The sequence below is a fragment of the Puma concolor genome, chromosome C1, assembly GCF_028749965.1.
Source record: "Puma concolor isolate L17-30 chromosome C1, mPumCon1.1.hap2, whole genome shotgun sequence".
Lineage (NCBI taxonomy): Eukaryota > Metazoa > Chordata > Mammalia > Carnivora > Felidae > Puma > Puma concolor.
The window spans coordinates 144,068,331-144,084,316 of NC_141674.1; the positions used below are offsets into that span (position 1 = coordinate 144,068,331).

Below are 15,986 nucleotides of genomic sequence, written 5' to 3' on the forward strand. Positions count from 1 at the left end.
GAAAAAAGTAATTAGTAGAGAGAAGCATTGGCCTGTTCTGTTAACTGCAAACCAAAAGGAAAAGGTTACAGTGATTGCTGTCCTAAGCTTGTAGGAGGGCATTGTGAAGGCCAGAGAAACCCATTCAAGAACAGTCAGCCCCTGGGCATTCATGAGTAGATTCTTCTATGCTTTGCAGATTTTTAATCCCAATCTGACTTCTATCCAAATCTGACTTAGGGACTTTTGTCTACTGTTAGCCGATACGTGTCTAGGAGTTACAAATGAATTTTAAAACAAGTAAAAAGGAAAACATTCTGCCCCACCAGAATATCCTCGGGATATTCCAAAGTCAGCTATAAAATTATTTTTGGGTCATCTCTGCCTTGCTTGTCTCCACCTGCAGGGAAAATTGAGTTAGCTGTACTTATTAATGGAAAGAACTATAATGGTGATAACAATTGCTAGAGTATATTGCATGCATTACCAGTGAACAATTGAGAATGTATAGGACTTTTATAGGAGGCTGAGTTCTATAGAATTCTTATGTGTATATCAGTATCCTTCTTTTTAATTTTTTTGGTTATTTTCTTAAAAAAACTTTTTTAATGTTTGTTTAATTTTGAGGAAAAGATAGTGTGTGAGCAGGGGAGGGGCAGAGAGAGAGGGAGACACAGAACCAGAAGCAGGCTTCAGGCTCTGAGCTCCGAGCTGTAGGCGCAGAGCCCAGTGTGGGGCTCGAACTCTCGAACTGTGAGATCATGACCTGAGCCAAAGTTGGATGCTCAACCAACTGAGCCACCCAGATGCCCCTTGTTTGGTTATTTTTTTGATCCTCAATTTGCCAATCTGATGGTAAGAGGTATGGATGTTGCATGAAGATAGACTGGTGACGGCGAACTCTTTTGCAGGAAATCTACAAAGATGCAAATACCCAGGTTCACACATTAAGGAAAATGGTCAAAGAAAAAGAAGAAGCCATTCAAAGACAGTCTACCCTGGAAAAAAAGATTCATGAACTGGAGAAACAAGGGACCATTAAAATTCAGAAGAAAGGGGATGGGGACATTGCCATTCTGCCAGTTGTGGCTTCTGGCACATTGTCCACAGGGTCAGAGGTGGCAGTGGGTAACTTTGTGGGACCAGCAATGGGGGTTGCCTCCTCGGGCCCCCTGCCCCCTCCTCCCCCACCACTACCTCCATCGTCAGACACACCTGAAGCAGGTGAGGAGCCTGGTAGGAGAATTGAGGGTAGTATTTGGGATATTTGTGTTTCTTCTTTTATCCGCTGTCCATTTGTGCACTTTGCTTTTCTTGGCATTTTCTTTTACTCACTGATTTTAAAAACTTTTTACATTTTGAGATTTAGGTTATAAAACTTCATTTTACATATGCTGCAGTATAGTCTTTATTTCTCACTGAGTAGAGTTTCGAGTCACTGAAAAAAATCCTGTGTCCTTTTCATGATTTTGATTTTGGATTCTTTTACGTGCATGTGACATCCAGCAGGTGAAACCGTTCTCCTATTTTCAAAGGCAATTTGTGTCTTCTTTTTTTTGCTAGTGCAAAATGGCCCAGTAACGCCACCTATGCCACCACCGCCACCACCCCCTCCCCCTCCCCCACCGCCTCCACCCCCTCCTCCTCCCCCTCCTCTCCCAGGTCCTGCAGCTGAGACTGTGCCAGCTCCTCCTTTACCTCCCCCACCTCCTCCCTCTGCACCCCCGCTGCCTGGGACGTCTTCACCCACAGTGGTTTTCAACTCAGGACTAGCAGGTAAGAGCTTGGAATGGAGTCCCGGGTACTTGTGTAAGAAATACTCATTTGTGGTACCCCTGGAGGCCTTAAAGCCGTTCTTTGGAAGTCCAAGTCTCGTGCAGTCCCATGTATCTCCTCTTAATATCATTCCTGCTAACGTAGCCAGTAAAGGGGAAGTTCTTCACAGGAGGCATTTTTCTTTGAGTAGCTGTTGTTACGCTCTCTCTAGCAGGGAGTTCTGATTTTCCAGTCTTCCCACCTTCCACTCTCCCCACTAGGAAAGGGAAGGAAAACTAGTTACCTTCTTAGGGATAAGTGCATTTTCATGGGTTCATCAAACACCTGTGGACATCTGTAGTGGTCAGAGCTCTGTTTTTGGAAGGTGTTTGCAATGTTGTTTACAAAAGAAGAAAATGCCTTTCTGTGTGATTGCCTGATGTAGGTTTCCAGGCATTTCTCCTGTGCATTTGAAGATAGAATTCACTATAGTGGAGCTGAAGCTTCAAGAGAAGATGTTGCCAAAAGCAGTATGTGTGCCTTGAAATGCTTCCGCATAGCACATGCTGCCCTCCTGCTAGCCAGGGTAGAATGCGGCACCCCTCACCAGAAATAGGGTGTGTGGGGGGCGAGAAGAAGAGAGTCGTTCTAATGCCTTGAAATAGAAGTTCTGATTTCTGTCTGTTGGAAGTGACTTTTTACTATTTTCTAAAATACCACAGCGATTTTCTCAGTCATGGAGCATTTCCCTGGCATTTTGAATTGCTCTGAGCTTTGCCATGTCGTGTCTGCGTGACATCAGATAATTCTGCTTCGTCCTCTACGTCTGTCTCTTGGTGAGGTCTCTTATTTCTGATGCAGAACTACCACTCTTACACGAGTGGTAGTTCCCAGAGCATTTTGTCCAATGTCCACATGACCATCTTAGCTGTAAGAGATTTCCAGGCTGCCCACTCCATCCCTCAAGAGTGTCCCAGCAGCAGCTGTACTGGCTAGCCATTAGGGCACATTCATCTGAGTGACCCAGAGCAACCTCCTTAATTCACGTCGAAGCTGTGGTGTTTACTTCCACCCCAACCTCCACAAAATTGTCAGAGAAAGAAATAAGATGCTTGTTGAAAGTAATGTTCACAGTAATCCAGTGATTTAGTTCTACCTTTCAAGGTCTCCCCCATTTAGTGCTTTCTTCTAGAACTTCTATTGCTTCTGAAGTACAAAAGTTGAAGGTGTATCTTCATGGAACTGTTGGGTTTTGGAATGTAAGCAAACCAAAACCTCTTGAGAAGCCCCAGGAATCCTTTCCATCTACAGGCTGCTCTCAGTGACTGAGTGTGAAAACCTGGAACTGGCATCTGCACCTGGCTCACTGATGAGGCTTTCCTTGTAGCGCCCGGAGACACGGCTGCTATGGGGTGTCTCCTTTGCTACTACTTCCTTTGTCCTTGGCAAAAACTCCGTGTGGCAGAGCCTCCACTCCCATTCGCTCGAGCTCTCCTCTAGAACTCACAACTGCTTTAGCGAAGCGAAAGAGCCATGAGGCTACAACGCACAGGTCCAGGGCTCCCTCCGGTAGAACGCTTGTCCTCTCTGGTTAATTTTTTTGCCTGGGTTCTTCTCGCTACTTAACTTTAAAAATTTGCAGGCTCTCTCAATTGCCTCATCTTTAGAGTGTGGAACTCTCTGTTCAGCTGATGACCACTGCTACCGTCAGGGTTCTGCAGTTGGAAGTTGTCCCTTATGTGTCTAACACCATTTTTAGAGGACCGTGTGTGGGATTTACAAAACTTCTCTAAGTGCCGTAAGTGTCCATTGATGGACTACAAGATGTTCTGTTTTATGAGATTTAAGGATTATGAGATCATTATGGAGCTCATTTTGTGAGGTGTGTTGCCAGTGTGTTGGGTAACTTTCTCCCTGGAATCAAGAGGCCAGACAGAGTCAGGATGTCCCAGTAAGGCCAAGAGACAGAGCCGGGATGATATACCAAGGGCTCCCGGAACCCAGAAGCCTGTGACATTGCTAGGCCCTGGGATCCATGGGCAACAGGATGGCCTATCTCTTCAACAAGGCAATGAGCAGGTGTGTGCTTGGTGGCTAAGACGGGACCTGAACGAGGTGCTCTAATTTTATCTAGTTTTCCTTGCATTTTAGAGAGAGAACATAGTGTGGAATGTATATTTGAAGGGTAAGACTTCTTCCTCAAATCTTTGATGGAGCAGTCTGGCTACCATTTCCTGCTTCGGTCATCTGTAACAGACTGCTGTGCTGTCTCTTTGGGAGAATGTGCTTTGGAAGTTCACGATGAGAATTTATACTTGGCTGATTATTTTTCATTAAAACATTTCTCATTTCTTCTGCAAGACCTAGCACAATTCGGTATGGCTGTTTGGGACCACTATAATGAAATCATTTTTTCCCCTTTTCTAAAAAGGATTACTTTTTAAAACAATAAGGGAGTCTTCAAGGCAGGTCCGAATGGAAATGAATTTTTGGCTCTGTGCTGCCTTGCGAAATGTGTCCAAGAAGCATGAAATTCTCTGCTAAAAGTGCGTGAATTGCTGAGTGGCTTGACTCTAACCATATCTAATTTTTTTTTTTTTTATATTTTCTTTGTTCTCTCTGCTTCCACAAAAGATGGGCCAATCAAGCTTTTCTGTAGGTTGCTCCTCAGTGTTTTGAGTGTTTGCCATGTGTTCCTGTTGGTCACACTGTGCCTTGACATGTTTTCACTCCATCTTACATTGAACCATTGCATTTTGACCCTGTGTCTGTGGGAAGTCTCGCTGTTGGCTGACTGTTGTTCCAGGTTTGCTCGTGCATTTTAGTAGAATAGATCGTGGCTCGGCGAGCAGACAGCCTGGATTTTATATGCCATATTCCTTTCCCCCTAAGAGAAAAGGAGTGGGTTTTTTGTTGTTGTTGTTGTTGTTTTGTTCTGTTTTGTTTTTCCCTTTTAGTTTAATTGTCATAGTTGGATCCAAGGCATCAATTCTAGGAGGATTTTAGATTTATTCTGGGGGAGAAAGGGTAGTTGCTCCACAGGACAAGGACAGGCTGCTAGGTGCTGTGTTTCCAGACCTTTCCCACTGATCTCCAGCTCTCTCCATGGAACACCTACCACCACGTGGAGCCACTGCCTTCAGCCTGAACCCTGCGAGCACTGTGTCTGTCATGGTCACCTGTAGGCCTCTCCTTCTACAACCCACCCCCCCCCATTCCCCATTGGGAGTTAGGATCACCTTTCTGAAGATGACCTATTTTTGCCCGTGTTCTGATCTCAGGCTCATTTTTAATCTTGCTGAGGAGTTAGAAGTAGCGTGGCTGCAGATGGAATGACTTTTAGCCAGTGTCCTGAGGCCTGCGGTATCCGTGGATGGATGGTGGAGTCAAATGGCACCAACCCGCCGGCTCAGACTGTGGAAAGATCCCTGTACAGCTTTTCCTCTACTCTTGCTTTTTCTCCCTCCATGTTGTTCAAAGGCCAGATTAGAGGAAGGTCTCTTTCTTTGTCCTGTGGAGGACATGGGTTTTCCTGGGCAGTGTAGACCTAAATGAAGGGCAGCGAGCAATCCAACACTTCTGGGGGTGGGGACTAAGGTGTCACGTGGTGGTAGAAAGGCCTGGTATACAAAGGCAGTGTTTCTGTATTCCTGCATGCTTTTCTGTGGATTTATCAGATGACATTCCTGCTGTTTATATGGCTTTCGTAACTCTGGAGGAATGGCAGGCAGCCAGGTAAAAGCCCAGCGTACGTTGGGTTTATTTTGTTGTGCACTGCAGTTCTCTCCTGTGCTGATGATGGCAGATAGTGAAGCTCCCAAATAGTGTGGTGGGCGTCCCGGGATAGACTTAAGAGGGTACATGCGTCTAGCTAGATGGGTCTGGAAGACTGCTTTATGATGTGTCCTTAATTAATGGAGTTTTTAATGGGTTTCCTTTTTTTAGCTCATTTCCCCACAGTGAGAGGAGTCAGCAGTTCCTTACCTGACTCCTAGAAGATAGATCCCTTCCTCTCTATTAAGAGGTTTTCTGTGTTTTTTAATGGGTTCATTGATACCTTCTAGCTGCATCTAGCTGACTCCTGGGGAGCACTTGCTCCTTAAAAAAGGGGGAAGGGACTGTGGCCAGTCTCAAAAAGCAGTACTAATCCTAATTTCTAAGCATCCCTTCTATCATCTTAAATATTTTCTGTTTGGGGCTGTTCATGGCCCTGGGTGTGGTTGGAATAACTCAGCCTGAATATAATCCCCATTGTCAAAATTGTTCACAAGAATGTGTTGCTGCTTGACGTTACAGAAAGTCAGTCTTCTTGACGTCACATTCCTGGTGGTATAGACAGCCACTCCCTGCAGTCCCTGATCATCTTTTAAGATTGGTTTGGAAATGTATGTTCTAGAACTGAGAATTTAAGATTTCAAAATTTGACTCACATTCACCAGTGTCACTGAGTATTTGTCCTCTCTGCTGTCTACTAACATCATTAATAATTTTTGCTCCCTGGTACTTTGTCCTATACATTGTCCTAACATTGTGATTGTAATGCAGCAATCCATTTGCCTGCATTAAAAACAAAAAAAAAAAAACAAAACCCTGGCTCTTAGAAAACTTCCCTACAGTGTTGCATCAGTCAACCAAATGATAAACCTCAGATTACTCTTGCCAAAGCCATGTGTGATGTTTTCTGTGTTTAAAAACACTCGGGCACCTCTTGCCAGTGTTCCTGCAGTGTTTAAGTGGCATCTGCAAGGACTACTCTGATTGTTCTTGAGAGTCATGGGGTTTGGGTGGAATCTTAATTTGATCCTCTCTGACTTCTGTAGCTGTGAAAATTAAGAAGCCAATCAAGACGAAATTCAGAATGCCAGTTTTTAACTGGGTTGCCCTGAAGCCAAATCAGATCAATGGCACAGTCTTCAATGAAATTGATGATGAGCGGATTCTGGAGGTATTTTTTTTGTTGGTTAGAAACCAGGGGCTGGCTCTCTGTGTGGCAAAGTTCAAATGGGTGCTCTGCTAACCTGGAAGTTTCAGCAATAAAATGCTAGTATTTTAAATGCCTTGATGGAAAGAAGAAAAGAAAATTCTCTAATATTAGAGAATAGGACAGTATTTTGCAAGATTGTTTCAAAACTGTGTTTAAAAGTTATGTTACTATGGAGTGGTTTTGATGATCTTCAGTAGACGCCACAAAATATGTATCTGACACAAACCCTGCCCTTAATTTATAAAAGGGCATAAAAACCCTTTATTGAACTACAAGTGAATAAGAACTCAGTAATTACACTCAGTAGCTGTTTGATGGATCCTTTAGTCTGTGGTGGCCAGCTCTGCAAGGTAATTAGTGAAAGGCAGCTGAATTGGCCAGATGGAATCAGCTCTCTTCTTTAGACCTTCATGGCTGTCTGTGTGGCCTAAGTCATGCCATAGCACAAACAGGAAGATAGACCAAGCCTTGATCAAAGGCAAATACTGAGTAGAAAAAGTAAGTTCTTTGATGCTTAAGAAACTGTCAAAATGGTTACCTGAGTTAATTTTTAAGTATAATCCAATTTGCCTGTTTCATCCCTTTTTACTCCAGGATTTAAATGTGGATGAATTTGAGGAAATATTTAAGACAAAAGCTCAAGGTCCTGCCATTGATCTTTCTTCAAGCAAACAGAAGATAACACAGAAGGGATCAAACAAAGTGACATTACTGGAAGCAAATAGGGCCAAAAATCTAGCCATAACTTTGAGGAAAGCTGGAAAGACTGCTGACGAGATATGTAAAGCTATCCATGTGTAAGTTCAGGGCATTCTGGAAAGTTAGATTCTGATAAATTTATAGGATAAAACTGAAAATAAGCAAGTGATGAATTGGTAGGTAACAAATATTTCAGTAGCGGGGGCAAGATCAAAGATAAAAGGTGGGGCAGTTCTTGATATCCACATACCAGAGATTCCCTTTGTTACGTACGTGTGACATCAGAGTTGAATGAAATGCTGCCACCAAAGGGGTGGGCCAGAAATACCCCTTGGGAGTGCTGTCTTAGAGTGAAATTTATTTGAGAAGAATGACAAGTGGATTGTGGCATCACTTATCTACTTGGTCTGGTATCCTATATGCCTAGAGCAACGCTTACATACAAAGGATGGAGAATTACCCGAGCTAAGGAAAGGGAGAGACTGTCACTCTTCTCTGGAGCATCTGAATTCTCTCTAGATGTGTTGAATACAAATTTGATGGCATTTGTGGAATGATACATTTCAGTGCCAAATGCAAATGGGATACAGATGCATCTTTTAATTCATAACAATAGGAATGTGATTCCTGTTTCTTTTAGCAACTTTCAGGAAATTTTAAACAAAGTTCAGTTCTTTTTTTTATCCTTGAACTGCAGAGAAGGCATTCGTTTTATTTGCTTTCTATTAGAGGAATCTTTTGGCCCTTCTTGTGGTCATGAGGATGTTCAACTATGATAAAGAACAAATGTTTTAGATGTGTTAGGAATGAGTTCATTGTAAATTTGTATTTCTTTTTTTTTTTTTAATTTTTTTTAATATTTATTTATTTTTGAGACAGAGAGAGACAGAGCATGAACAGGGGAGGGTCAGAGAGAGAGGGAGACACAGAATCTGAAACAGGCTCCAGGCTCTGAGCAGTCAGCACAGAGCCCGATGCGAGGCTCGAACTCACGGACTGTGAGATCATGACCTGAGCCGAAGTCGGCCTCTTAACCGACTGAGCCACCCAGGCGCCCCATAAATTTGTATTTCATAAATTTCGGTGAGAGATTCATGGAGGAGTATATGACCCTCAGAAATCATTTGTTCCAATTTCATGTCCTCAGTCTGGATTGTAATCCAGTAATCTAGTGTATCTTATACTCTGTTCTGATTTTTGATGTTGAAACGTCATATGCATTCTGGTTTTTAACCTGCATATACCTTATTTGTCATGATAGTTAGATGTAATTATATTATTTTGCCAGACAAAGATTGTCCAGGGAAGAAATTAGAGGTTGTGGCAAATACTTGGTTTGTTCAAATTGAGCGTATATCTAAAAAGATCTGGTTTACCTTCAAGGGATGTATGCATTTAAGCCACAGCATCCATTTTGTACAGGTATTTGGATACATTTTTTTCTAAAGAAGAAAAAAATACCCCAGACTGTTGGTTTAATTGAAATATATTAGAGTTTACCCGATATTTTGTAATTGTGTAATATTAATTTCCCTAATTAGCAATACTTCATATGCCTTAAAAACCACTTACGTGTCCTTGAACCACTTAACCATCAGATGTTTTAGCCTGCCTTCTTGCTCTTCCTGCTGTCATTTACTGTTGATTTCTAGAGACTTAAAGCTATAGTAGTAGGCTAAAAACTGAGCATGGCTATTGTGATAAGGTGTGGGTTCTCAGAAAGCAGCTATTTGTTGGGCAGTCAGGAGCCAGCACCGATCGGCATCTTCACAGTTCAGCTATAGGCATTGTCAACTCATTGCATTGGTGGTTTATGGATAGGACTAAATGGTGGTGTGGTTGAAAGGGTAGGAGGTGTTCACTCTAACACTGACATGTCCACATCTGTCTTCAGATTTGACTTGAAGACATTGCCTGTAGACTTTGTAGAATGTTTGATGAGGTTCTTGCCAACTGAGAATGAGGTGAAAGTGTTCCGGCTCTATGAGCGGGAAAGGAAGCCCCTGGAGAACTTGTCAGATGAAGACCGGTTCATGATGCAGTTCAGTAAAATTGAGAGACTCATGCAGAAGATGACCATCATGGCCTTCATTGGGAACTTTGCGGAAAGCATTCAGATGCTGACTCCTGTGAGTGGACCAACTCTGGCAGGGGAGAGGGTCCAGAGAGATATAGAATCATTTTTTTCTTTTAAGTCTCTTCCAGAATTTGCACATAGCGTCATGGGCTCTAAAGACTCCTTCCCAGAACTTTCTAGATTGCACTTTTATTTTGGCAATTTTTTTTTCACATTGTTTATGCCAAGTAATGTGAAAATAGTGGATTTCCATATTCCGTATTGCTATTCTCCTCCATAGAATGCCATTTTCTCTGTCTATGGATGTCCTCTGGGTTTCCACCTCAGTACATAGCTTTAATTGGAAGCATTGTAAATTTACCACAGGAGTCTTTTTCCTTGGAGATTTGTTATAGTACACTGTGGTGATGCAGAAATAAGAGCCAACCATCTCTTGTCCCTTTGTGTTAATCTGGTAGAGACTTATTAATATTATAAACATAAATATCATAAATAGTTCTTTCCCAGTTCTGTTTCTAAATAAACTTGTTAATTACCGACTATAGTAGCATGTCTGTTCAACACATGTTCTGAGAACTTCTGGAGGTTGATTATATTCCTTTGGTGTTTTGTTTTCATTCTTGGACAGCTCCATTCATTTAAAAACATATTGTCTTACATGATGTGAGGAGGTGGGCAGGGAATTGAGTTCTACTAGAAGATGCTGTGGATTCTGTGCTCTGAGTCCCATTGGTTACAGATTTGTGATAAGTTCTGACATTTCTTCTTATTTCATATACTTAGAGCTTGCATGTAATGATATGGTTACCTAAGACCTAGCAGGACAAGTTAAATTTGTTATGTTGAAGAAAAATAGAATCTCAGCATATTTAAGGTCTAAATGCAGGTCTGTTTTCTTCTGTGTTAAATTTTTAGTTTCCAATTAGAGTTTCTTATTTTTAACATGTCTCTTTTTTTCACCCCCTTCCTTCCTTTGAATGGAATCTAGCAACTGCACTCAATTATAGCAGCATCTGTCTCTATAAAATCATCCCAAAAACTCAAGAAAATTCTGGAGGCAAGTAAAGTTTTCCTTGTATACACGTAGGGAAGAGCTGACTCCAGCCACATTCATTGGCCTGGGAATACCTGGGATGCTTTTCTGATGGGCTTCTCTTTTCTCTCTCTCTCTCTCTCTCTCTCTCTTTTTTCTTTTGCAGATTATCTTGGCCCTTGGAAACTATATGAATAGCAGTAAGCGAGGAGCAGTTTATGGATTTAAACTTCAGAGTTTAGATCTGGTGAGTGGACTGAAAGAACTATAAGAGCTATATAAGGGACAAAACAACCGGCAGAGATTAAGTCCCAGAGTGGAGTCTGCTCTTGGAAGTGGGGTAGGATGTTTTGATGAAGATTGCTATAAGTGGAGGATGAATGGGTACACATTTTCTGGCACGTCACTGGGTAGCAGGCGCTTAGAACTTTAAAAATACTCAAGCCCTATGACCCAGTGTTTCCATTTCTGGGACTCTTTCCTCAAGAATCTGAATTATGGATGCTATATTTAGTTTATAATTGCAAATAATTAGCAACAATGTAAAGATCCATCATTTTGGAAAATTATTAAATATAACAGTAGTTAATATGATGAACTCTTCTTTAACTCTTAGAATGTTTGTGAAGAATTTTCAAAGAAATAATTTTGTGGGGCACCTGGGTGACTCGGTTAAGTGTCTGACTTCAGCCCAGGTCTTGATCTCGAGGCTTGTGAGTTCGAGCCCTGTGTCTGGCTTTGTGCTGACAGCTCAGAGTCTGGAGCCTGCTTCAGATTCTGGGTCTTCCTCTCTCTCTCCGCCCCTCCCCAACTTGTGTTCTCTCTATCTCTCTGTCTGTCTGTCTCTCTCTCTCAAAAATCAATAGGGGTGCCTGGGTGGCTTAGTTGGTTAAACATCCAACTTTCACTCAGGTCATGATCTCATGGTCTGTGAGTTCACGCCCCATGTCAGCCTCTGTGCTGACAGCTCAGAGCCTGGAGCCTGCTTCACATTCTGTGTGTGTCTCTCTCTCTTTCTGCCCTTCCCCCATTGGTGTGCGCTCTCTCTCTCTCTCTCTCTCTCTCTCTCTCTCTCTCAAAAATGAAAATAAACATAAAAAAGTAAACATTAAAAATTGTTTGGGGCGCCTGGGTGGCGCAGTCGGTTAAGCGTCCGACTTCAGCCAGGTCACGATCTTGCGGTCCGTGAGTTCGAGCCCCGCGTCAGGCTCTGGGCTGATGGCTCAGAGCCTGGAGCCTGTTTCCGATTCTCTGTCTCCCTCTCTCTCTGACCCTCCCCCGTTCATGCTCTGTCTCTCCCTGTCCCAAAAATAAAAATAAAAAAAAAATAAAAAAAAATTGTTTTAAAAAAATGTGTCTAGAAAAGAAAGGAGGGTATAAATTTCATGTACAGTTTGATTTCACCCACGCAAAAAATGCAGGAAAAAAACTGAATGGAAGTAGGTAAAGATATCAACAGAGAGGTTGGATAGAATTAGGGTTTTTGTTTCAAAGTGCTTCTTTTTACTTTTCTGTGTTTTCTAAATAAAAAAAGAAGCCGGGGGTGGGGGGTGCTTCTGGGTGTCTCAGTCAGTTGAGCATCCAACTTCCATTCAGGTCATGATCTCGTGGTTCATGGGTTCGAGCCCTGCGTCGGGCTGACAGCTTGGCGCTTGGAGCCCTGCTTCAGATTCTGTGTCTCTTTGCCCCTCCCTCACTCATGCTTTGTCTCTCTCTCTCTCTTTCTCAAAAATAAATAAACATTAAAAAAAAATTCCCCTCTGGATGGAAAAGAGTATGCTGTTTTTCAGAGTTATCTAACTTATGTGGGCAGTGATAACCTTCTCCCCCACGGCTGGGGCTAATGTGGCTTCCACATGAGAAGGTTGAGCTCTGCTCAGGCAGAGTCCTGAGCCCTGGGGAGACATGGCTGTTTGGTAGCGAGTGTCTAGTTGGTCCCACTCCTGGCCCCAAGACGGTCATATGTGGCCAGCCCAGCTGTTTTGGGTCACGGAGGCTGGGGAATGAGAGAGCTGAACTGAAAACGGGTAGACTGCATTGTGGGAGTCCTGCCACGTAGGGAGTACCCGTGTACCACCAGCGCCACACTCACTTCTCTGCTCCTTCTCTTTGGAAAGCACTCGGAATGGGGGCTTCCCACTTTTAAGTCAGGGAAAGTCGTATGGCAGATGTGGGGTGGGACAGTTTTGTGTGGGTAGAGATGTGTGAACAGTTTTTGGTGTTGGAGTCCTGCTGGCGTTGAGCATACCCCCTGGCGGAGAAGTCCTGCGGTCACTTACAAGTCAGTTGGTTTAGGGGAGAACACGTCCAGGTTTGACCCTCCTGTGGTCCACTTTGGGGTACCGTCTTCCATTACTCTGAGTGGGAGGACTTCACCTGATGGACAAGTTTCTCATCCTCTTCTACCCTAACCCCTGTTCCTTTTGTTTTCAGCTCTTAGATACAAAGTCAACCGACCGAAAGCAAACACTGTTGCACTATATTTCAAATGTTGTAAAAGAAAAATATCACCAAGTGTCCCTGTTTTATAATGAGCTTCATTATGTGGAGAAAGCTGCTGCAGGTACTTGATTTCAGCTATTCATGTTACTCTTGGGTATCGAATGCCTTTAATCATGGATCATGGGGGAACCATTCCCTGCTAAACCACTCTTCGGAACTCCTCTGGAAAGGCAAGGTGATGAAAACATCCGAAGCTCTTTGCTGGGGTACCTGGGCCAGGGTGTTTCCCGCTCCTGGGAGCCATAATGAACAGGGACATAAGGGAGACCCTTCTGTGTCCTGTCTAAAGAGTCCGGTCTCTAGACCCTGGGCAGCTTCTGTCTTCCATTTGTTGTCCTTCTTAGTCTCTTGCCGTCACTTGAAATATGAGAATGAAAATCAAGAAATCACCCCCCGCCTCTGCCAGTTTGATTTTGCGCTGTCCCAGTTGCTCAGGTGTGGTAGCTCAAGCATTGTGCCGTTAGCCTGAGTGGGAGCTAAATTATCAGTACTTTTGGCTGTTATTTTTGCTACGGCAGTTTATGCATTTTTCTCATTTAAATCATCAGTGATTCTGAGCCAGCCAGGCTATGATAGGTATGTAATGGTATCCCCATGTATACATGAGAAAACTGACATTTTTAGAGGTTAACAACTGTCTTGCCCAAGGTCACCGGGGTAGAACATGAGCGAGACAGGACTAGAACCTGTGTCTTATATAGTGTACTGTCTAACGTGCAATGTCTTCTCCAAAGGCTGTTATGCTAGAAAAAGGAACAAGATGCAGATTAACCTCAGTGTTGGTTACATACTCTGATTCTCATTTTAGGATCTTGAACCCTGAGCAGCCAAGGAGTTTTTTATAAATTCATATTCCTGAGGTCTGCTTCAGACTTGGTGAATCGAATCTTTAAGGGCAAGATTTTTTTTGACTTCCTCAAAGTAAAATGGCTGCTCCTTTTGTGTTCTTACAATAGAGCATTCCATACTATTTCATACACGATGGGTCAGATTTTACTATGACAATTTACATGTCTGTTTCAACCTGTGGACTTATGGGTAATATCTTTATTTTTATGTATCTTTGTAATTCCCTTAGCCGCTAGCACATTGATGGGGGGAGTAAGTAAATGAGCGAACGAATGAATGAGATGATGTACTGTTAGCTGGGGTAGGTACCGAGGACGCCCTAGTGGAGACTGAGAGGCAGGTGGGAATGGTCCTTTGTGAAGGGCTGTGCAGTGTGGGCCATAGCAGACCCACTGAGGGCACAGGGCTCACTGACACAGTTACTGGGACTTCTGGTGGAGTGATTTTCCTTTTTTCAGGTTTCTCCGCCTAAATTAGGGATTGTTTAGCATCACATTTGTAACAAAAACGTTTTATAAAAATTTTTGTTTTGGCCGATTTGTTTGGCTCAAGTGAGAGTCCCCAAAAGTGTCATTTGAAAAAAGTCAGAAAGTGGAGAGATTGAGAATCTCTGGCTGGATTGTTTTCTGTGTCCTCTCTCTGGTGGCCAGGTGAGCTGACAGAGATTCTTTATACCTTTGCTCCTTTGCTTATCCAGTGAACCTTTGAGTCCCTGCTGTGGACGTGGCCCTGTCCTAAGCATTGAGGAGTCAAAGTTGAATAAGACCGTGTGAATCTAGCAAGGGAAAAACATAACTGGCCTGTTCTGTAATTCATCCATGTGCAGAGCGGAATCGGGCAGTAGGGAGCCAGAGGTGGGGCCTGGTCTTCTGCAGGAGGCTGCAGGAAGGTACCTGCTCTGGGAGCGTGGCCACACTGCAGATGGAAGAAAGGTTCATTACATTAACATGAACCCTTCAGGAACAGAGTAGGGTTGATGGACCAGAAGAAGCTGTCCAAGGTTGCTTGGTTTCTAGGGATCAGTCACAACTAAAGTTCAGCATTTAAATGCTACCCCCTGCTGGAGAGCCACAGAAATGTAAAAGAGGTCCAAATCTTGGGCCTGGCACAGTTACGGAACCTCTGAGTCTACAGACCAACCAACAGCTTATCATCACCTATAAGAGAAATGGAATAGTTGGGTATAATCCCAGGATTTGGGGTCCATGGTTATCTGAGCCCCACCTCTGCCACCTCCTAGCTGCACAGTCTAGGGCCACATAACCTATTTATGCTGCCTTTTTTGTTGCTGGCAAATTGGGCTAATAGTGCAAATGAATTAGTGCATATATAGAAATTAATGCAGTGCCCGGAAGTGAGCACTAGTAAATTATTCATATTGTAAGATCTCTGCTCTGAAAGCTGGAAATCAGAGCTATGGCCCTTGAGTAACCCTAGGAATCCACTGAAAACTGGGCTTACCAGCCACACACACTGTGGTTTTGACATTCATGGGGACACTGCTGTCTCTGCTTCAGTCTCCCTCGAGAATGTTTTGCTGGACGTCAAAGAGCTCCAGAGAGGCATGGACTTAACCAAGAGGGAGTACACCATGCACGACCACAACACGCTGCTGAAGGAGTTCATCCTCAACAATGAGGGGAAGCTGAAGAAGCTGCAGGATGATGCCAAGATTGCACAGGTAAGTACTTGTTCCCTGGACACTCATGAGGAAGTGACTGGGTCCCTTAAGCCCACCTGGGTGCCAGTCTTGGCTTTGGGGGAAGATTGCCCTCTGTCTACCGAGGGTAGATTTTCTTATGGAACCGATGACTATTGGACCTGGAAGTGCCCTGTTCTGCTCATTGTCCTCTTCTAATTTGTAGTCTTCACCTCTTCTCTAGAGGCCCATCCCTCTCCCCTTACCCTCCCCTGCCACTCCGAGGCTCCCTCTGTGTGAGTCCTGTATTCATTTTAGCCAACATGTGTCATTCCTGTGCTTAGCAAAACCCTGTTCCTGCCCAGGGTGTTGGGTTTCTGTAGGCCTTGACCTTGAAATCTTATACTACACTGGGGGTTAAGTGTATACATTTGAAAAACAGCCAAAACGGACTGTGCATGCCATCATA

The 15,986-nt window shown here is 43.4% G+C and overlaps 1 protein-coding gene across 13 annotated transcripts in view; it reads left to right on the forward strand.

Moving 5' to 3' along the window:
- FMNL2 (formin like 2) overlaps window positions 1-15,986 on the forward strand; it is a 311,765-nt gene that overhangs the window by 284,407 nt on the left and 11,372 nt on the right. For 7 of the 13 annotated variants that reach the window (XM_086718606.1, XM_086718605.1, XM_086718610.1 and 4 more), the window contains 10 exons: window positions 891-1,203; window positions 1,543-1,755; window positions 4,369-4,389; window positions 6,555-6,679; window positions 7,313-7,515; window positions 9,312-9,546; window positions 10,483-10,551; window positions 10,694-10,774; window positions 12,961-13,090; window positions 15,396-15,559. In XM_086718606.1, the coding sequence (XP_086574732.1) occupies window positions 891-1,203; window positions 1,543-1,755; window positions 4,369-4,389; window positions 6,555-6,679; window positions 7,313-7,515; window positions 9,312-9,546; window positions 10,483-10,551; window positions 10,694-10,774; window positions 12,961-13,090; window positions 15,396-15,559 (1,554 nt within the window). The remainder of the gene's footprint in view (window positions 1-890; window positions 1,204-1,542; window positions 1,756-4,368; window positions 4,390-6,554; window positions 6,680-7,312; window positions 7,516-9,311; window positions 9,547-10,482; window positions 10,552-10,693; window positions 10,775-12,960; window positions 13,091-15,395; window positions 15,560-15,986) is intronic. The other 6 variants (XM_025933206.2, XM_086718614.1, XM_086718611.1 and 3 more) reach the window with 1 other exon arrangement.